Genomic DNA, 23,085 nt, shown 5'->3' with positions numbered 1-23,085 from the left:
CCAACTTCCGAAGGGAGACCTTGACGTTCGAGGTGGTCGGGTTCCGAGGAACCTACCACGCGGTACTGGGAAGGCCATGCTACGCGAAGTTCATGGCCGTCCCCAACTACACCTACCTGAAGCTCAAGATGCCGGGCCCCAACGGGGTCATCACCGTCGACCCCACGTACAAACACGCGTTCGAATGCGACGTGGAGTGCGTGGAGTACGCCGAGGCCCTCGCCGAGTCCGAGGCCCTCATCGCCGACCTGGAGAACCTCTCCAAAGAGGTGCCAGATGTGAAGCGTCATGCCGGCAACTTCGAGCCAGCGGAGACGGTTAAGGCCGTCCCACTCGACCCCAGTGGCGACACCTCCAAGCAGATCCGGATCGGTTCCGGGCTCGACCCCAAATAGGAAGCAGTGCTCGTCGACTTTCTCCACGCAAACGCCGACGTCTTTGCGTGGAGTCCCTCGGACATGCCCGGCATACCGAGGGATGTCGCCGAGCACTCGCTGGATATTCGGGCCGGAGCCCGACCCGTCAGGCAGCCTCTGCGCCGATTCGATGAGGAGAAGCGCAGAGTGATAGGCGAGGAGATCCACAAGCTAATGGCAGCAGGGTTCATCAAAGAGGTATTCCATCCCGAATGGCTTGCCAACCCTGTGCTTGTGAGGAAGAAAGGGGGGAAATGGCGGATGTGTGTAGACTACACTGGTCTCAACAAAGCATGTCCGAAGGTTCCCTACCCTCTGCCTCGCATCGATCAAATCGTGGATTCCACTGCTGGGTGCGAAACCCTGTCCTTCCTCGATGCCTACTCAGGGTATCACCAAATCCGGATGAAAGAGTCCGACCAGCTCGCGACTTCTTTCATCACGCCCTTCGGCACGTACTGCTATGTCACCATGCCGTTCGGTTTGAGGAATGCGGGCGCGACATACCAGCGGTGCATGAACCATGTGTTCGGCGAACACATCGGTCGCACAGTCGAGGCCTACGTCGATGACATCGTAGTCAAGACAAGGAAGGCTTCCGACCTCCTCTCCGACCTTGAGGTGACATTCCGATGTCTCAAGGCGAAAGGAGTCAAGCTCAATCCTGAGAAGTGTGTATTCGGGGTGCCCCGGGGCATGCTCTTGGGGTTCATCGTCTCCGAGCGAGGCATCGAAGCCAACCCGGAGAAGATCGCAGCCATCACCAGCATGGGGCCTATCAAGGACTTAAAAGGCGTACAGAGGGTCATGGGATGTCTTGCGGCCCTGAGCCGCTTCATCTCGCGCCTCGACGAAAGAGGTCTGCCTCTGTACCGCCTCTTAAGGAAGGCCGAGTGTTTCGCTTGGACCCCTGAGGCCGAGGAAGCCCTCGGGAACCTGAAGGCGCTCCTTACAAAGGCGCCTGTCTTGGTGCCCCCAGCTGATGGAGAAGCCCTCTTGGTCTACGTCGCCGCGACCACTCAGGTGGTTAGCGCCGCGATTGTGGTCGAGAGGCAAGAGGAAGGGCATGCATTGCCCGTTCAGAGGCCAGTCTACTTCGTCAGCGAAGTACTGTACGAGACCAAGATCCGCTACCCACAAGTTCAGAAGCTGCTGTATGCTGTGATCCTGACGAGGCGGAAGTTGCGGCATTACTTCGAGTCTCATCCGGTAACTGTGGTGTCATCCTTCCCCCTGGGGGAGATCATCCAGTGCCGAGAGGCCACGGGCAGGATCGCTAAGTGGGCAGTGGAAATCATGGGCGAAACGATCTCGTTCGCCTCTCGGAAGGCCATCAAGTCCCAGGTGTTGGCGGACTTCGTAGCCGAATGGGTCGACACCCAGCTGCCGACGGCTCCGATCCAACCGGAGCTCTGGACCATGTTTTTCGACGGGTCACTGATGAAGACGGGAGCCGGCGCGGGCCTGCTCTTCATCTCGCCCCTCGAGAAGCACCTACGCTACGTGCTACGCCTCCATTTCCCGGCGTCCAACAATGTGGCTGAGTACGAGGCTCTGGTCAACGGGTTGCGGATCGCCATCGAGCTAGGGGTCAGACGCCTCGACGCCCGCGGTGACTCGCAGCTCGTCATCGACCAAGTCATGAAGAACTCCCACTACCGCGACCCGAAGATGGAGGCCTACTGCGATGAGGTTCGACGCCTGGAAGACAAGTTCTACGGGCTCGAGCTCAACCACATCGCTCGGTGCTACAACGAGATTGCGGACGAGCTGGCTAAAATAGCCTCGGGGCGAACAACGGTTCCCCCGGACGTCTTCTCTCGGGATCTGCATCAACCCTCCGTCAAGATCGACGACGCTCCCGAGCCCGAGGCACCCTCGGCACAGCCCGAGGCGCCCTCGGCACAGCCCGAGGCACCCTCGGCTCAGCCCGAGGCGTCCGCGGTTCAGCCCGAGGTACCCTCGGCCCCCGAGGGCGAGGCACTGGACGTCGAGGAGGGGCAGAGCGGGGCCACGCCTGATCGAGATTGGTAGGCCCCGTACCTGCAATACCTCCACCGAGGAGAGCTACCCCTCGACCAAGCCGAGGCTCGGCGGGTAGCGCGACGCGCCAAGTCGTTCATCTTGCTGGGCGATGAGGAGGAGCTCTACCACCGCAGCCCCTCGGGCGTCCTCCAGCGATGCATCTCCATCACCGAAGGTCAGGAACTCCTGCAAGAAATACACTCGGGGGCTTGCGGCCATCATGCAGCACCCCGAGCCCTTGTCGGGAATGCTTTCCGGCAAGGCTTCTATTGGCCAACGGCGGTGGCTGACACCACTAGAATTGTCCGCACCTGCGAAGGGTGCCAATTCTATGCGAAGCAGACCCACCTGCCTGCTCAGGCTCTGCAGACGATACCCATCACCTGGCCCTTTGCTGTATGGGGGCTGGACCTCGTCGGTCCCTTGCAGAAGGCGCCCGGGGGCTACACGCACCTGCTGGTCGCCATCGACAAATTCTCCAAGTGGATCAAGGTCCGACCCCTGAACAGCATCAGGTCCGAGCAGGCGGTGGCGTTCTTCACCAACATCATCCATCGCTTCGGGGTCCCAAACTCCATCATCACTGACAACGGTACCCAGTTCACCGGCAAAAAATTCTTGGATTTTTGCGAAGATCACCACATCCGGGTGGACTGGGCCGCCGTGGCTCATCCCATGTCAAATGGGCAAGTGGAGCGTGCCAACGACATGATTCTACAAGGGCTCAAGCCTCGGATTTACAACGACCTCAACAAGTTCGGCAAGCGATGGATGAAGGAACTCCCCTCGGTGATCTGGAGCCTGAGGACAACGCCAAGCCGAGCCACGGGTTTCACGCCGTTCTTCCTGGTCTACGGGGCCGAGGCCATCCTGCCCACTGACCTGGAATACGGCTCCCCGAGGATGAGGGCCTACCACGATCAAAGCAACCAAGCTAGCCGAGAAGACTCACTGGACCAGCTGGAAGAGGCTCGGTACAAGGCCTTACTACACTCGGCGCGGTACCAGCAGTCCCTGCGACGCTACCACGCCCGAGGGGTCCGGTCCCGAGACCTCCAGGTGGGCGATCTGGTGCTTCGGCTGCGGCAAGACGCCCGAGGGAGGCACAAGCTCACGCCCCCCTGGGAGGGGCCATTCGTCATCGCCAAAGTCCTGAAGCCCGAAACATACAAGCTGGCCAACAATCAAGGCGAGGTCTACGGCAACGCTTGGAACATCAAACAGCTACGTCGCTTCTACCCTTAAGATGTTTTCAAGTTGTTCATATACCCCGCGCCTACGCAAAAAGTTTAGTCATCAAGGAAGGGTCGGCCTCGCCTCGGCAAAGCCCGACCCTCCCTCGGGGGCTAAAAGGGGGGAGACCCCCTCTGCGTCGAATTTTTCCTCGAAAAAAGATCTCTTTTTAGCAGAATTCCTTTCGTGCTTTTGGACTACTTCGAAAAGCGGATCCTGGAAACGACAGAGTACACGTAAGCAGCCAAGGCTGACCGAGCCGAGGGACTCCTACGCCTCCGGGATACGGATACCTCACTCATCACCTTCTGCGATAAGTAACTCGCGTTCGGATAAAGCGACTCCGTGGACCGAACAAGTCTTCACGTTCGGAAGCTCTTCTGCCAAAGCGGTCCTTCAAGCTTTCTCGACTAAGTCGGAGATAGGGCCTCATGGATCGGTGAAAGTACGTGTAAGCGGCAAGGCCAACCGAGCCGAGGGACTCCTACGCCTCCGGGATACGGATACCTCACTCATCACCTTCCGCGAGAAGCAACTCTCGCCCGCACAAACATCCCTGTTACCGACAAAAAAGTCCAGATGCTCGGAATAAGAGGAAAAGAGACGCAGCTTTACAAGCGCAGCGAGGGTGTGTTTTCTGGCCTCAGCGGCCGCAGAAGGCACACGCTACAAGACGATCTGATCCTGCAGGCTCGGGTCTTCACGCTGAAGGGGGCTGTAGCATCCTCGGCGTCGACGACGCCTTCAGCGAGGTCCGACCCAGCCTCGGACGGCGGCGCGGTCCAGGGACTTCTCCGGGAATCCGGCCCGAGCAGGCAGCTCGGCCGATTACCCCCGGGGCCTCGGCCAACCATCTTCCAAGGGCGCCAGCCCGACCCGAGGCCTCGGCTGATCGACTCCGGCGTCAGCCCCGCTGACGGGCAACCCGGCTAGGCTCCGGCCAACCAGGTTCCCATTTTCGAGCCAACTTCGCCTCTGTTCGTACTGATATCGCTACCCCTGGCCTCGGCTCATCGAAGAGCGGCCAAGGGGTATCTTTAACTAAACTAGAGGAGCCTCAGACAACAAGGCCGATCGAGCCGAGGGACTCCTACGCCTCCAGGATACGGATACCTCACTCGTCACCTTGACACGGGGCGACTCATGCTTGGTGAAGCGGTTCAGATAATCAACAGGCGAGACTTAGTGCTCGAAAATGAGGAAAAAACACGGCTCCGTGCCAAAATTACATACATGTTCAGGCCTCGACAGCCACAATGAACAAAAACACTGGCATTCGAAGTGCCATTACAAACGGAACTCCGGTTCCCCCTCCGTAGGTACGAACAACCCCACTCCGAGGGGGAAGGCCTGCGGAGCAACGGAAGGCCGACGAACGGCGCGCCGTCACTTGCTCCAGCAGCGGCGACGACGACGACTTCTGCTCCAGGGGGCCGAACAGCGGCAACGCTGACCTCAGAGTGGATGCCGCTGCCAGGAGGCCCCCGCCCATGCCAAAACTCGTGAGGCAAGGACGGGCAGAAGGCCGTAGAGTTGGAGGTCAGTCCGTGGCCGGCCCTGGCTATCTCGCCGGCAGAAGAACCTCTTCAAGCTGCCGTGGCGGATGCCGGCGCCGTGAGCGGCTCCGAAGCCACTCGCGTCCGAGAGCCAGGCACGGTGCAGCTGCCAGCGCCACGGACGACGACCACCCTTCCCTCCGATCACTGAGCGAAGGAGCGGGCCGCCGCCCGCGCAGGGGCCGACCCCAACTCGGCGCTCTCCCCTCCCCAGCCTTGGTGATGAAAATCCTTGAGGCTGAGGGAGGGGCAGAGGCCGCAGCCCGGCTCGCTTTCCCCCACCATCAAGCCGGAGGTCACCATCTTGGGTGACCGCCGGTGGAGGGGTGCAGCCGGGCTGCATGATGAAAATCCTTGAAGCCGAACGATGGCTGAAAGGTACCAACTCCCACGGAGTTGCGTTCCTCCAATGAGGAGGCGGAAAGATGGCGGATACCCCCCATCCGGGGGCTTGGAAGATGGAAAGACACGGCGCATAAGGGAGGAAGAAGACATGGTTGCCTTCCGAAAGGGGTCTCCCTCCTTTTAAAGGCAACTCTCCCTACGTGCGCCCCCAAACGCCACGGGCTGAGTCTTCTCCAACACGCTCCAAGGCCCTCCCCTGCGACTCGGGGGCTGGGTCCCGCATGTCATGTAAACCGGCTCAGAGCAGAAGAAGCCAAACCGCCGCGCGTGGTGCACACAACCGCCCAGCGGTTACAAGCGACCCCCCACTTTTGCCCAGGCCAACAGGCGGAAGGGGCGGGCAGCCATGCAGGCGGCATGCAACCGCGCCAGGTGGACGCGCTTCTCCGACTTCTGACACGCCAGCTTGGAGGCCCAGGCCCACGCGTCACGCAACCAGCGCGCCAGTTGCTGCATGCAAGCAACCGCGCCGCCCCTTGTGCCACCGTCGCACCTCTCCGGTTGCGGAGCCTATGCCGCGACTCGAGGCGACCCAGCGCACGACCCAGCGGCGCCAGCCTGGCGCGACGGTCAATGCGGCCGAAAGTGGGCCGGCAGTAATGACGGTGGCAGGCGGGCGGGAGCAGCAGTCACGTCGTCAGCCAGGCTCACGTCCTATCCAGGGGCAGCAAGAGAGCCTCCTCCCACGGCGTGAAGACGGTGCGCCCGTGATCCGTTCCTCGAACGGCTCGCGCACGCTCAACGGCCGCCCCGCCAACCACTCGCCCCGTCGCATTAACTCCGCGGCGGGACAGGCGGCGCTTCTGGCAGGAGGAGCGGACGACGCTTCGCCTTCACCGTAATAACCGCGCCAAAAAAGGTATGTCACGTCGTTCGATTTCGTATCCTTTTCCTTTTTTCCTCTTTCTCTATCTCTTGCAACAGGGACCGGGAAAGGGGGATACCCCGAAAAGGATCCTTCCCTGTGAAGGAACCGGGCTCCGAGCCCCCCCTACTGATCAGAGGTTCGAAGGCTGGCCCTCCGAAGGGTTCAACAGTCGCCTCAGATCGCGTGGGCCCGACACCCACTACTGGTCAGGGGTTCGAAGGCTGGCCCCCCGAAGGGCTGCATGGCCGCCTCAGGCTACTCGGGCTCCGCGCCCATTACTGATCAGGGGTTCGAAGGCTGGCCCCCGAAGGGTTCACAGTCGCCTCAGACGCCGAGCGAGGGATGACCAGGGGTACGTTCGATACATAACCGAGGCTCGGGCTGCGCTCCCGAGGTACCCTAGGACATTTCCAAGACCAGTGGGAGCGATCTTGTAACGGAATCCCATCGGAGGGAGGCATCGAGCCCTCGGACCCCGTCGCCAGGGGACCGGGTCCGGCAGATCACCCGCATGTACTTTTGGGCGTGCCTCTGGGCCCCTAGCCGACCCCCAACGAACGGGGCACGGACGTCCACTCGGATTACCCGCTTGCAGCTCACCGGAGACACCATGTTCGGTGCCCATCGAGGGTAACATGGCGCACTCCCCCCCTCCTCCTTGCGGAAAGGCGACGTAGGGGCGTATGTAAAAAGCCGAGTCTGTCCCTGATCGCCCTCTCGCCCTGTGCGGAGGCTCGGGGGCTGCTCTCGCAAACCCGGCTCCAGCCGAACCGTTGACAGCGTCAACATACCAGCCCGAGAACTTGGGCCCCGACCGTGCACCCGGGCTACGGCCAGTTCGCATGAGGGAACAACCAGACCAGCCGAAGCGTTACGCAAGGCATTAAGACCTCGAAGGAGTGAAACCACTCCTCCGAGGCCTCGGGGGCTACACCCGGCGGGTGCGCTCGCGCGCACCCACCGGAACAAAATGCAACCGAGAAAGGCTGGTCCCCTTGCAAAAAAGTGCGACGAAAGCCTCCAAGCGAGTGCTAACACTCCCTTCGAGGCTCGGGGGCTACTGTCGGGGACCATAATTAGGGGTACCCTCAAGACGCCTAATTCTCAGCTGGTAACCCCCATCAGCATAAAGCTGCAGAGGCCTGATGGGTGCGATTAAGTCAGGGATCAGTCCATACGAGTGACTCGATCACGCTTCACCCGAGCCTAGCCTCGGACTCGGGCAGCCGACCTCGAGGGACTTCCGTCCCGCCCGAGGCCCCCCTTTTTAACGGCGGACACATCTCCGGCTCGCCCGAGGCCTTGGCTTCGTTAAGAAGCAACCCTGACTAAATCGCCGCACCGATTGACCGAGTTGCAGGAGCATTTAACGCAAAGGTGGCCTGACACCTCTATCCTGACGCGCGCCCCCCGGCAGAGCCGAAGTGACCGCCGTCACTCCACCGCTCCACTGACCGGTCTGACAGAAGGACAGCGCCACATGCGCCACTCCGACTGCAGTGCCACTCGACAGAGTGAGTCTGACAGGCAGTCAGGCCTTGTCAAAGGCGCCATAGGAAGCTCCGCTCCAACCGACCCCAGGGCTCGGACTCGGGCTAAGACCCGGAAGACGGCGAACTCCGCTCCGCCCAACCCCAGGGCTCGGACTCGGGCTAAGACCCGGAAGACGGCGAACTCCGCTCCGCCCGACCCCAGGGCTCAGACTCGGGCTAAGACCCGGAAGACGGCGAACTCCGCTCCGCCCGACCCCAGGGCTCGGACTCGGGCTAAGACCCGGAAGACGGCGAACTCCGCTCCGCCCGACCCCAGGGCTCGGACTCGGGCTCGGCCCCGGAAGACGACGAACTCCGCCTCGCCCGACCCCAGGGCTCGGACTCCGCACTGGCCTCTACCGAACGACCTCCGCCTCGCCCGACCCAGGGGCTCGGGCTCGGCCTCGGCAACAGGAGACAGACTCGACCTCGGCTTCGGAGGAGCCCCCACGTCGCCCGACCTGGAGCACAGGCCCGCCACGTCAACGGGAAGCGCCATCATCATCCTACCCCAAGCCGACTCAGGTCACAGAGAACAAGACCGGTGTCCCATCTGGCTAGCTCCGCCAGATGGGCAATGATGGCGCCTCCCAAGCTCTATGACGACGGCGGCTCTCAGCTCTCTTACGGAAGCAGGTGGACGTCGGCAAGGACTCGACCGCTCCGACAGCTGTCCTTCCGCCAAGCTCCGTTGCTCCTCCGATAGCCACGACATCACACCAGCAGGGTGCCAAGATCTCTCCGGCTGCCACATTGGCATGTACTTAGGGCGCTAGCTCTCCCTCCGCTAGAAACGTAGCACTCTGCTACACCCCCCATTGTACACCTGGATCCTCTCCTTACGACTATAAAAGGAAGGACCAGGGCCTTCTTAGAGAAGGTTGGCCGCGCGGGACCGAGGACGGGACAGGCGCTCTCTTGGGGCCGCTCGCTTCCCTCACCCGCGTGGACGCTTGTAACCCCCCTACTGCAAGCGCACCCGACCTGGGCGCGGGACAAACACGAAGGTCGCGGGATTTCCACCTCTCTCACGCCCGACTCCGGCCACCTCGCCTCTCCCCCCTTCGCGCTCGCCCACGCGCTCGACCCATCTGGGCTGGGGCACGCAGCACACTCACTCGTCGGCTTAGGGACCCCCCGGTCTCGAAACGCCGACAATTAGATAATAAACTGAACTTACGAACTCTATATAGAATTGATTATACTCTTTATCCTTCTAATAAAATGATTTTTAAACGAGGTAGTCATTACATAGCTTTGGTAACTTAATACAAATATTAAGTTTGCTTTTGGTCAAATTTATTTGTCTTATCTTTTATTTGTTTTATTAAATTTGTTTTGATTTTAGGGCTCTGTTGTGAATTTTGAGCCAAAAATTGAATTTCGGGCTTTTTATAATTCTGGGTCACCCGAAATGAGCCCGGCACGTTTAAGCAATTATGTGCTAGGCCATGGGCTAGGCCCGTGGGCCGGCCCAAAATTGAAACGGATCGAGCTGGTCCAAAATTTAAACTGGCTGGGCCTTTTCGGGCTTGGACCGAGCCAGGCCGGGCGATCCAAATGTACACCTATAGCCAGATCTAATGCACCTAGCTTATAAAAGTTATATCTATTGCATATGAGCTATCGTTGGTATGTATCTACTAACGTCGTTCTGTATCTACGACAATACTCTAGTACATAGTCTCTATCGTCAGCCTACAACAACCTCAAAGCAACGTCAGTTTTTACAGACTTTTATATAAAACGGAACATGATGTTTATCGAAATAAAAATCCATCTATATATATATATATAACTAAGCAAATAAAAATTATATAATTCATAGAAACAAATACAAATTATATAGTTTATAATACATATATAAAATTGTTATAATTCATAAAACGTTAAAAACTATGTGATATCTAAAAATAAAATTTACATAATTAATAATATTTTTTGTATTTTTATTTTTAAGAATCAAATAATGTGGATCAATAAAAAGATGACATGTGGCAATAGACAAGCGATATCTAATGATATAAACTGGTACCGACCAACCGATGGTGTGACCGATCAGCTGCTGATACCAACTCCCACTGCCACTATTGCAAATGGCACCGACCCGATCTTAGGGGTTGGTGTCGTGTGGTATTGGACCCGTTCTAAATACCATATGTCCATATGTCCTAGATCCAGTCTTACCCTTACCAACCGACACATAGAGTGGCAATTGATCAATTGATCATAATCCAAATATTTATCCTAATTTGTTTAAACCCTTAATTAATTTTAGTTTTAAAATAAATCGAAATGAAGTTCAATCCTAATCTGATTCTATTTTTAAATTTTATAGTGTAAAATTTAGTCTATTATTGTCCCTAACGACGGATTGACCACAAGGCTGGCTAGTGCAGCTTGCCTGTGGGTAGAGGACTAGGGGTGACAATCTCTACTACTATATAAGAACTTAACGTAGACCATGGTGCACGGTTCTGCCTACTCACGGCCCATACGACCCACATGTTAGTGTCTCCCTTCTTCCTCGTGCGCGCCCTCTCCCCTCTACCCCTGCATCCGCATGGTCCTCGCCGCAATCCCCTCACCGATTAATGCCTCAACCATAGAAGGAAAAATCCCATTACTACCACATAAGGAAACACATCCCCTCACTGCTATCCACGCCTCGCAGCAATCCAGCACGCAGTAATCTCATTGCCGATGACGCGCAGTACCACCCATCGCCCAATCGTTCTTCCCATGCACCACGGATGCCCCACCCATATCCTCCGCGCCCCAAACACAATCCACGCCTCGCTGCCATGGAAGGAATCGCAACCCAATCCCCTCGTCGCCATCTAGTGCACAGGACCACCATCGACCTGCATCCCATCGCAAAGTGCATGACCGCCCTACCATCTCATTCTTCCCATTCTACGCGCCAGCCCCGCCCAGATCTTGCGATGCTCGAGTATGAGATGGAAGACACCTCTCTGAGCGCTCAAATCTGAACACCACACCTCTCTGAAACACAAACAGACTTGGTTTACAAAATAGAGAACTACTCATGTGGCTGTTCATCTGACAATTTCATGTTTGTGTTTCTAAGTTTTATATATGTTTCATTTTCTCCAATTGAATGTAGCTTTATCATTCGTGCACCCTTTCCGTAAATAAATAGAGTTTTAGTTGTAGTTGAATAAATATTTGTGGGCAATGTGTCATGTGCGGTATTTTGTATATTGAGTGTACTACATGAGCTATTTTAACACTTGTTAGATTTTTATTTTTTAAGACATCAGTCACTCAAATCTGAACACCACACCTCTCTTCACAAAACATTAATATGATATTCAGTATGCTATCCAGAGTTTTGTTTAAAAATATATCTACTTGACCTCAAAATTCATGGTTTCCCTATATGAATCTGTAGTTCCTGTCAGATCACGACATTTATATGAAACTGTAGACTTATCCAAATTTTTTGATGGTTCAAAATATGTCCTATATACCAGTTTAATCTATTCAACGTATTGTAGTTCTTGTCAGATCACGAAGATTAACCTGTTCAAGGTGATCCAATCCCCTTAGCCCTATCCTTTATCTTATTAGTCCATACTTCTATACATTGTGTTGTTTCAGTTCGGTGTCTCTATCCTGAACTTCTGTGTCTGTGGTAAAGTACCCCCATCTAATGACATTCTTAGTCATGGTAAATTGTTGGATTAGAAAGAAAATATGTTGCGACACAGTTGTCTATCTTCACACTTTTGTGAATTGATTCAAGGGTGTCACCGTTTTTCCCCAATTCATCTATCAGTCTGCTACACAAATTTGTTATCTTCCTTTATTTTAATTGTGAGTCACCTATGTCTATCTTCACACTTTTATGAATTGATTTAAGGGTATCACTATTTTTCCCAAATCATCTATCGGGCTGCTACATAAATTCCTGACCTCTCTTTATTTTAATTATGAATTGATTTAAGGGAAAGTTGCAGTTCTCATCTTTTTTAACATAATTCTCTCAGTCACCTTGTTGATTTTTCCTGCTACTGTCCTCAAATATTGCTCGACCTTTTACTTCCCAGTATGAAGCAAAGCTCTTGACTGGCTTGATCTATCGATGAAGCAGCCAAAAATCGTGCTGCTGATTTTTGTTTCCGGTCAGATTGTTCTGACAAGAGCTAAGGTTAGCAGTCGTTTCATGAGTCCATTATCATTAGAGCACATCTCAGTTTTTTCTGATCGTGTTAGAGTATATCCAACCTTTTCTCTTTCCAGGTGAGAGATGAGGCATTGCTTTTGAAATTATCTATCTAGTCCTCATAAAGTTATAAAAGTCCGGCAATGCTAAGTACATGGTAATTGCTAATGGGCAAGAATAATTAGGGTATGTTGTTCAAGTATGTGCCCAGTTGTTGTCCCCCTTTTATCGTTTTGTTTCCTGATTTCAACGATATCATTACCTGGAACGCTCACGAGACTTATATAATATACTATCCTTCTATGTAATCAATGTGTAGATTAATATTCGCTACATATTTATTATTGTTTATTTTTTATCAATGACAAAGCACATGTACAATCTTATATATCTGTTAAGATATGTAAACGTCCACTTTTGGTTATGCTAATAAAAGTATAGAATAATATATAATATTTTTGCATATCAATGTATTTTATCACTGTTTGAATTGCGCACAAATTTCATGTCATTAGTGTTAATTTGTGAAATATATGGTTGATGATATATGTTGTTTGTTTTCATGTAATCATTATGCACTAATATTTATCGAATAATTTATACGCCGTCGCAACGCACGGGCACATACCTAGTAAGTTCTAAATTTTATAGTATAAAATTTAAAAATCAAATCAGATTAGAATTAGACTCTATTTTTATTCATTTTTAAATTAAAATTAATTTTAGATTCTAAGAAATTGAAAAGAAATATTTGTGTCACGGTCCATTACCATCCCACATGTGGCTCATACGGCGAGCGTACGTCGTTGCGTGAGTGCGACAGCCTTGCAGTTTCTCTCGGTCAACACACAACAAGGTCGAGATCTGTTATCCAAAAGACACAAAAAAAAGAACAGGTCGCGTTGATTCGTTACATAAACAAGGTCAAGGTCAAGGTCAAGCGAACGTGAGCCACACTAGGGTACCATCCGCTCCGCTCCGCTCCGTGATCTAGACTCAAAGGAAACGGATTCTATTTTAGTTTCTCACTAGCCAGGCTCCGCCGGGCCTATTGCACGAGCCAGGCCTCTTCCAGCTGAGCTTCTAAGCAACCAAATGGAACTCTAGATTTCTGGTGTTGTACCAAGGTTTGAAGATATTGCTTTCAAGTGTAGAGAAACGGATCAGATTCGGTTGCTTGATGCGGCTATATTTATTATATAGAGAATTAGACATATGTTTAATCACCCCGAGGCCATAAAGGGCTTGTTTAATCAGCGTGTTCTTACCACTCCTCTTGCCTTAGTTCTGACTCTTAACTTGATTGGTTATTTTAGTAATCACACAAACACCAGCTAATCCAACACTTACATGAATGCTATGGTTAAGAGAGACGAGAGAATAGGAGTAACACCTAAATTTGTGGATAGGAGTATAAAAATTTTATACCCTACATTTAGGGTGTTACAGAGAGATATGAGAGTTGAGGAATGAGTGAGTAAAAGAGATAGAGTTATACAACAAACTAAATCATTGTTTTTGATGATGTGTGAAGTCTGTGTGCAATTTGTTTGTTAAATTTAGCGGAGGTTATGCATGCTATGGTTAAAAGAGACGAGAGAATATGAGTAACACCTAAATTTATGGATAGGAGCACAGAAATTATGGAGAAATCTACTAGAAAATAGATACATCTCCAACTAAAACAATGACTCTCTTTCTAAAGGAAAAAATGGGTTAGGAGAGAAGAGAAGTAACACCTAAATTTGTGGATAGGAGCACAGAAATTATGGATGAGAGTTGAGTAAGTAAGAGGGTCTAACGAACTAAACCGTTGGTTTTAATGATGTGTAAAGTCTAGCTGCAATTTATTTAGTGGATTTAGCAAGGGTTATGGGTGTGGAGTGATTTGGTTGGAAGACTTTTATAAAATTTAAACTCAATTAGATGATAGTTTTTCATACTAGTACATGCCAAATGGTATTTATAGAAGTCCTCGCTTTCTAACCCTCCCATGAAGTGCTAACTAACCTTGAACTACTAGTATATAGCTCATTTTAACGCTACAATACTGAAGAGGCAAGGGTCGACGAGTCCTGAGGGTCTTCGTTGACGAAGCTTCTTAGGTTCCGAGGCTTCATATTATCTTTGCTGGTGATGGGAAGCAATTGTCCACCAGTATGCTCCTTGACACAAATAGAATGCTATACTGCGGTTGCCAAGAAACAAAGATGACAAAAAAAATGGTGGAAGTGGTGGAAGTCATACAACCTAGTACCTTATATCTACCCAACAGTTCAACTTAATTCATTAGTCATTACAAGAAACAACAAACTGAGTTGGCCTGGTAGTGTCTGTCAAACGATATTTACAGTCAGCCAAGACTACCACAGGAAAGGGAGTTGCCACCAGTTCTTATAATCACTAACCACTTTAGCTTTCTCCCAGACTTGTCGTAGAACAGTCCTTAGACTCTTTCCTATCGCAACCACATAAACCCCCTCTACAACGCCCATTACAAAGCACAAGCAGAAGCTGCAGGCCAAAGCTTATACCATGGTTATGAGCTCTATATCCAAAACTATCTCCTTCTTAAAAAGCCAGCCTGGGTTGTTGGTTTGCACGCATATTATTGCGCCTCATCCTCAACCCCACTTCCTCTTCCTGATCTCGCAGGACAAGAGCTTGGTCCTGGTCATCTGACCCTATAGTTGCTCCAGATTCACTCGGCTCGGGTGTGTCCTCACCAAAGTTGTGCAGCCTTCGGCCAATCAGATAGCGGTCATCCCTGATGGAGTTGTGGAGGTTGGTGAACCAGACATGGAACCTCTTTCCACAAAAGAAGAGTGCGCTGAAGATCAGGCATCCAAGCCAGGCAAAGCGATACACTGCTGAGTTCACGATGAGTGGGTAACCCAGCACCGGGAAGATGCCCCTTGCAAGGACGTATGGGACACAGAGAGCGGTAAGGAGTTTGGTGAGAATCGGCATTATAATTTCATGGAGGACCCACAGACCCCTTAAACGGGAGAAGCCATCGTCTCTAACTCTCTCAAACTTTGACCTCCAGCTTTCATCAACCAAAGGTGCCATCTGATCCAACATAACCTGGAAAAACTCATAGTAGGTTGGTCAATCTACTCAATCCTATTTTAATGCAAATATCCAAATAGGTAACTAACCTATACAATAAGATTTATAAGTAGCTGGGAAATGAATAATGAGGAGACAAGAATCAGATATCTACAATCTTACCAGTCTAGTCCATATTTTCAAGAATATTAACCCCAGTGCCCAATCCTGGTACAATAAGAAGACAGGGCTCTCATCAATAGGCACCCTCATGGGTACAATGACCAGCAGCTCAAAAAGAAGTCCAATCAGCACAGGAATAACAAAGATCTGAAAGAAAAGATTGACGCTACTGGTTAGATCCATAACAAGAGTTACACAGAAAACGGTACTATCAAAATAAGAGAGCTCCCACAAGTTCAAACAGGGGATAGTTGAACGAGTAGAAGTTCAGTCTAAAAGAACTTACCCATATTGACAAGAGAAAAGAGCTCTTCAAAACAATTGAGCACCACTTGCAGATCTGTTGAACCAGAAATCCCAGCTGTCGTGATCTGATGTAATCAATGGCATATCTGGTCCCAGCTGCAACACTCCAGAGAATATAGCACCCAATGCTAAAGGAGAACAGATCTGATAAAGAGTTCCAAAAGGTGTCAGCAAACTTGTTATACAACTGATCTTGGTATTCATAAACATGAAAAGTTATATAACATCAGTTCAGCTAACAGAATCACATGCAAATTACCATTGCACTTAATGCCATGTGTGATTGGCAGGCGCGGAACACCCTCAAAAACAAGACGGCCAAGCGAGATAGGAATAACTATCATTCCAGCATTGAATATTAGTAGTGTCATCCATGCCAGTACAAGCAGGAGCACGATGCGAAGCACAAAGCCATACCTTAAAGATGGAAGGAAAAGTCAGATAACTAATCGTAGTTCATGTTGACATACTCAGTAAAATATGTTCAAGATGCCATACTCTCGAGTATTTGTTGTAAACATTGCTCATTACTCAATTCTGTTGATATATAATCCATGTGCAAAATTTAACTCAGAAAATCATTGCAGATAGTTGGACCAAGTTTTCAGTTACTTTTTCTAAACAAACACAGCTTATGTTCAAAGCTGTTCAGTTATTTTGGTAGTAGTGTAGTTTGTAAAATATATGGAAAGATAGGCCACAGATATTTCTTTTCCACAAGATTATACTTACTCAGAGTCTCCCTGATCATCTACATCAGATTCTTCAGTGACATCATTGGCTTCATTTGCATTTCCCCTGTCATTATGTTCTGCGGCAACATGTTGTATCATAAGTTGTTCAACCTGTGGGGCAACCATTTCCTGCCCACCATGTCCCCTGTCTCTCCTTTCTGCCCTGCCATTCCAGTTTTCCTGCCCACCGTTTTCTTCAGGTTTTGGCAGCAAGAAATCGGTTAAGCCAAGGCCCCAACCAACCACAGCAAACCAATGATGCAGAAGAGATTTAATGGTTGCACGAGGCTTGAAATGCTCAATAGCAAATGGGATGCATATTTGGAACAGAAGGACATCAACTGGAATCTCAGTAAATGGATCAAATATGCTGCAATTCCACAGGAGGCAAACAACACTTAGGATTGTAATTCCAAATGACAAAAAAATCAGAATACATGTTGGATAAGCTAACTCACGTGATGTCCAGAGGAAAAATTGAAGGAGCTACTCTCATGGCCAGTTTTACAGGTAAGAAGACCAACATCACAATCAAACTTCCATACACTGCAACTGACAAAAGAACTCGTCGGGCATGCTTATGCACAGGATCGTCAATCAAATCCCTAAATGGATTGTAATTTGGATCAGCAGGGTCCCGCAGAAAATAAAGAACTCCATTGCGCAGAACCTACCACAATAAGGTAAAAAGTAAGATGGATGGGACATATGAGAATTTAAATGTTAGTGCTGTTGCTCGAAATATCAAGTAGCTGAGCAATACCCCTCGAAGAAGGCTGACAAATATGCTTATTTGGAGCATATACACAATCCCAACTAGCCAATGGATAGATGAGCTCGCTAAGGGTGACACTGTAAAGAATTCAATCCTCTGCGCAATTGTTGTGCCCAGCATCTTTAGAGTGCAAACATCAAGCCACCAACCACACATTAGAGGAAATACACCAAGCTCAATGACCAGAAGGAATGCAACTTTGACCATAGTCATAATATGCTTCATTCCAGCAAAGAACTGCCTGCACAGAGAAGGGATTGCCTCTAATATAGTAGCTATACCATAGAGTCTTCCGATGGTGAAACGTTCTCCCCTGGCATATCGAAGTAAAGCCAGTGATCCGATGTACAAAAGTACAAGACAGAAGATGAACATGTATCCAACAGCAAGAGTTGTCAGATCCGAAAGATAAGATGAGCCAATTGCTGTTCCTTTCATCAGACTGCTCTTCCCAGTGACTTGAATTACACTCAGACCAGTGGCATTTATCTTCAAGGATTGAGTTACAACCTCAATCACATGCCCGATAACACCTTCATTATTACTGTCAGAAGAAAAATTCTTCACAACATTAAGTGCGCTCTTTAATGTATCATTAGCTATAGAAATAGCTGTTTCTGTGAAGGGCATCATTTTTGCCAGCATAGGAGTAGAAGCCGAAGAGAAAAACCATGATAGGTAGTACAGAACAATCCTTCCCAATGAGAATGGAACAAAGATCACAACAATGAGGAATATAGCATTGCTGGCCAAAACCTGGAGAAAAAAGACATTCCTGTCAGTGTTTTAAAAAATAAGAGATGTGACTGTAATAAAGGTTCAAAAAGAACATGTGATTTAGGGGGGGGGGAATGGTAATGGTAACAACCATATGAAAGTACATTCAACTATCAATCTGATGATACAGTGTAACAAAGTTATGTCATGTGAAACTACAATTGCATTATTGAAAACTGAATCGTAGTTGCTGTTGAAAGTTGGGAATTGACATCAAGCTGCTATTGTGCCAGCCATTTTCATTTCATAATTCAGATCTGATATGGATTTTTTTAAAACCAAAACTTGGGTAAACGATCTTAAGTTTATCAACAATAAGGTATTCAAAACAAAAAATATCTTGAAACTCTATTGCAAAGGGCCCTACTAGTAAGATTGCTTATCACTAAATTGGACATAATAATTACTTCATCCCAATGATGTTGTTATAGTATTCTCTAGTCAAACTTCTCTAACTTTGACCATATTTGTTAGAAAAAATGCACCAGCATGTAATATAAAACATCAAATTACTTTAATTAGATCCACAATGAAATGTCTTTATGGTGCATTAATTTGGTGTTGTAGATGTAATATATTTTTCTGTAAACTAGGTCAAAGTTATAGAAGTTCGACTTAGGACAAAACTAAAAAGAACTAAAATTCAGAACGAAGGGAGTAGAAGAGTTCTTAGTGTTTTGCGGTAGAATGGCAACACAACTATGGAACTCAAAATAGTTATGCCAAGTTGCCAACACATGGAGATCTAAAGATACGTGTTGTAGGGAAAAAATAGTACTCACTGTTATTGCATTCTCAACCAAGTGGAAGACAGGGCCTTGCATACCAACAAGTTCATCAAAAGGAACGTCCTCTGCTCCATCAGCATCATCCAGACCATCAAGCATCTGCTCCACCTGAGCCTCAAGTCGTTCTAATCGAGCAGCAACATTTTCCGCATTTCTCCTCAAAAGTTCACCAGCACCGATTCCTTGGGCTTCTGCTAATTCATCAATATTTCCATCTGCAGGAACCCTATTATTAGGACCAGCTAGCCTCCTGACAGCCCGAGCACCATGCCTTTCACGACCTCCATCATCCCTCTCAGCATCATGTCCACCAAGTTCACGCAAATGCCTTATGTAGTCCCGTAATGAGGTGGCTCCAAGAAATATAAGGACAATGATAGCTGAGAGAAGGAACCCATGAAGGCAATCGCTAAGAATCAACTGAGCACTGATGTGACTGAGGAACAGCCTTTGCGCTTCACCAATACTTCTCACCAATGTTAACCGCCAAATCCAATAGGTAATGAATGGGATAATCATGAGCCAAACTGAGAGAACAAAGGCAAGCCGAAGGATGAATTGAAACACATGGCATGCTTTCATTCCAACACCAACAATCAGTTCCTGGAAAGGGAGTCTTGTCGGAGCATTATCAGCGTACACGGGTGAGAAGGAGAATGCATGTTTACAGACCTGCAGTGCACAGATGCATAAATCAGAAATTATCTAGAGAAAATGGAGTTATGACAAACAAGACACACATCATCATCATGAGTATGTTTTTTTCCTTGGCGATACAAGCCATTACTACCCAGCCGTACAGCTGTGCTTGGAACCCCCAACTAACACTTGTTCGCTCATTTTCTCTAGATTAGCAAAATGCATTATTCAAGAGGAGGTTTGTTCTAACGATTCCAATCCTATAGAATTCCTCCATTTTTCCTTGTTACAAAGGGGACCTAAGAGAACATAAGGCAACTGAAACTGCAAATCAATCATCAATATCAAGCCAATAGTCTCACTGCTAAGAAGCACAAGATGAGTCTTGCTGCAGGTTAACAGAATTACTATGCCTCTGAAAATACTCTGAAACCACAAGAGCATCGGAGTATTATGAAAATTCATTTGCTAGCTGAATAATCATCAAAACTATGCAATTGCCTGATTCCGAACCTCAATCCCCTAATTCTAGCAACTGAAAAGGCAAGAATAATAGCCTTATCCATTTATCAATGCCTATTAACATAGTTTTGACCCAATCTACACGCCATATCAAAGAAACAGCACCCATATCACCAGCTCAACATTAAATCGATCGATTCCACCACGCAATCGAACTAATCAATCCCTAAAGCAACGACCCAGCGGCGTCCCCGTCGCTGAGTGAGGGCAGGGGCGGCGGCGATATTACCTCGCACTGGCGCGAGTTGCTATGGTCGAGCCACTGGAGGAGGCAGTCCTGGTGCACGAATTTGATGCTTCCGCTGCAGGCGCACGGGTAGCGCAGCGGGTGGTCCTCGTCGCCGCGGTTGCGGCAGATCCGGCACACGTCCCCCTCCTCTTCCTCCTCGTCGTCCTCCTCCCCGTGCGGCGGCCGCGGCTCCTCCGGCAGCTCGCCCGCGACGGACCGTTCGGCCATCTCCGCCATGGCTGCCTCGATGGGGGCGGCGGCGAGGTTAGCCGCGATCGATCGATCGCCCGGGGGGAACGCGGATATAGGCGGTGGTGGGAAGTTGCAGCGAAAACAGGATGAAAAAACGTGGGTTTTTTAGTAGCCTCCTTAATGACGCACCGGTGACGAGGCGCTGGCGGTCGGCTTAACGGGTCCCGATAGGATGGATCCGGTGGTGGGTCCGTGGGTGTGGCCGTGTCGGTTTGGAGATCCGACCTCCGGAGTGTTCTATTTATGATTTATCAAGCTCGACATACTAGAATCTACGCTACGCCTCCTTTTTTTAAGAAAAAAATGGTGGTAAAGTGCTACTTTTGATATTTTTTCCTGTGATTGAAAGCCTATATCGGGATGAAAATGGTCATTAAACATTATTATAACCAGTAGACTTGCACGTACCATATGTGTATAACAGGTTTATTCGAAGAATAAATCTTTTGGGTCAAGCACGGTTGGTTTTTTTATCTTTTGTTATGGATAATGTCTAGTATGTTTTTGTTTACCTTTTGTATATCACACCTTTATTAGTTAAATAAGATATTGCTCTTCTTTGGAGCAACTTAAATAAAGTCGTAAACCAGCCTGAAACCAATATTAGAAGAGGAATCATTTTTTTCTCCAACAGCTCTCTCTTTTCTTTCCCCGAAAATCTTAGTGGCCCACATCCAGCTCCTCTTCTCCCATTTAAGACTGTTTGGTTGGCTTCTCTACGTAGCCTGGCTGCATGAGTCAGGCCGACGGGAGCCTGGCTCCATAAATGCAACCAATTTGCTCGTGCCTGCAGAGCCTGGCTTAGGATGATTTGAGTATCAGGGTGCTTTGAGTATCGTGCGAGCCTGGCTCTACATCTGCATGCAGGTAACCAAACACACACCTCGCACGTATAGAGCCTGATTGACAATAACCAAACACCAGCTCATTGCATCCCGCGATGCAAGCACCAGCAAATACAGGCAACCAAACACACGGTTATTTTCTGGTGAGTGATTCCTCTCTAAACTGGGCGTCCGCGCAACTGAGTTGTCTCCCGCGTTTTTTTTTCATGAGCGTGGTTTTGGTGGAGGAGGGAAGCGACGATGGTGGCAGGAGAGCCATCAGTGGCGTTGGAGGAGGCATGGCGGTGGCTAAGATGCATCCAGCAAGATTTGTCGTACAAATTTGTTGAGCCTAATCACATTGGAACTGGCCGACCTTGTGGGAGGTGGTATCCATTGATGGCATGATCTCGCATAGGCGGCAATGAAGCTCAAAACTGCGATGGTGGAGGCCCCTTGCGAGGTACTTTCCAAGTTGTAAAACCTCCCCATCCCATGTCAGACGGTGTCGGAGTTTAGTCCGACCTAGTTGCATCCTCCTTCTTCGAAGATAGCGGCAACCTCCCTTCTTCGTTCAACCTTCAACAAACGGTATGAAAATTGAAATGTACGTTCAAGAAAATTACATATGGTCGGCTCCTTTTCATTGCATTTCTAATAAACTTAATAATATATTTTCTAAACACAATTCTTTTCCTGCTACAATTGTTGAGGTTCTATCAGGTTGTCCTTTCACTGTGCTATAGAATACCTATTGGGATAGATAGTTGAATCTCATATTTGTTTGTTTTTGTTATGTTGTCATTATTTTAAAAGGAGGAGATTATAAGGAAATGGACTAAGGTCTATTTAATAGTTAAGTTTTGGTGTTTGATGACCAACATAATCATTTGGACTAACATTATTTGCTAGTGTTTATAGATATAGTTCAAAGGATGTAACATGAACTTGGACGAAAACAAGGTGGTGATCGATATGATAAACACCTCAATAAAGATACTAGAAGAATCATTGAATACCTAGAAGATCATGCAATAGTCCAAGACACAGGTGGAAGAAACCCAAACAAAGACACATGAACAATTGAAGAAAGGCAAAACACTTAGTAACACTAGATATGTCTAGATAAGCACTAGATAAAAGTGTTATTGTATTGTAGAAGGGCGACTACTCAAACAATCTAGACTAAACACAAGTGTGCACTAGACATCACATCGGACGACGCATCGAATATGACACTTACAGAAGTCTACAATATGTTTTGGGGAGATCCATAAAGCATTGGGCATGTCTGGTGAGCCATTGAATACCCCACTAGATAGGGTACTAAGAGAGGTTGCACAACAGCCAAAGAAGGGCTATAATGCACCGGACATATCTAGTGTAACACCAGTCAAAGCATCAGATGCCTTAAACAACTGGCAACAACTAGATCCAATGGCCAATTGGCATGGACATGCACCGACGTGTTATGTGCCAGCACCAGTGTGTCTGATGAGTGTGCATAAAGTCTGCATCATTTCTAGTGTCTAGTTTTGGATTTGGGGGCTATATATAGCCATCCAGCCAACAATTAGAGATGTGAAGGAGCTGAGAAACATTGCTAGAGAGTTGAGACTCCATTCCTGTAGCTTTAGACACCAGAGTGCTTAAAGATCACTTGAGGATTAGCATATGTGCTTTGCAAAATGTTTAGGTTAGTTAGACCATCTCCATTAACACTTACTCTAGGTTTGTTGGGGGTATGCTTCGTCGCCGAAGATCCTGTAAGAAGAAACACC

General features: G+C 49.0%; 1 protein-coding gene across 1 annotated transcript; it reads right to left on the bottom strand.

The window, feature by feature from the left end:
- Window positions 1-14,450: 14,450 nt before the first annotated feature.
- LOC103638745 (probable E3 ubiquitin ligase SUD1) lies at window positions 14,451-20,746 on the bottom strand. Its single transcript, XM_008661571.3, has 9 exons — window positions 20,229-20,746; window positions 18,833-19,510; window positions 17,262-18,029; window positions 16,957-17,168; window positions 16,497-16,868; window positions 16,024-16,181; window positions 15,745-15,908; window positions 15,459-15,605; window positions 14,451-15,311 (listed from the first exon to the last, which is right to left on the bottom strand). The coding sequence occupies exons 1-9, from the start codon at window positions 20,463-20,465 to the stop codon at window positions 14,796-14,798; spliced, it is 3,252 nt and encodes a 1,083-aa protein (XP_008659793.2). The 5' UTR covers window positions 20,466-20,746; the 3' UTR covers window positions 14,451-14,795.
- Window positions 20,747-23,085: the final 2,339 nt, after the last annotated feature.

The sequence above is a fragment of the Zea mays genome, chromosome 9, assembly GCF_902167145.1.
Source record: "Zea mays cultivar B73 chromosome 9, Zm-B73-REFERENCE-NAM-5.0, whole genome shotgun sequence".
Lineage (NCBI taxonomy): Eukaryota > Viridiplantae > Streptophyta > Magnoliopsida > Poales > Poaceae > Zea > Zea mays.
This window is presented reverse-complemented; position numbering and strand designations above follow the sequence as displayed.

Excerpts from the sequence above, each read along its gene's own strand:
- LOC103638745 (XM_008661571.3), bottom strand. The coding sequence starts at position 20,465 with ATGGCGGAGATGGCCGAACGGTCCGTCGCGGGCGAGCTGCCGGAGGAG. Across the intron at positions 16,869-16,956 it reads ATTTTTCCTCTGGACATCAC|CATATTTGATCCATTTACTG; the intron begins GTGAGTTAGCTT and ends GTGGAATTGCAG. Across the intron at positions 15,312-15,458 it reads TGAAAATATGGACTAGACTG|GTTATGTTGGATCAGATGGC; the intron begins GTAAGATTGTAG and ends GAGTTTTTCCAG.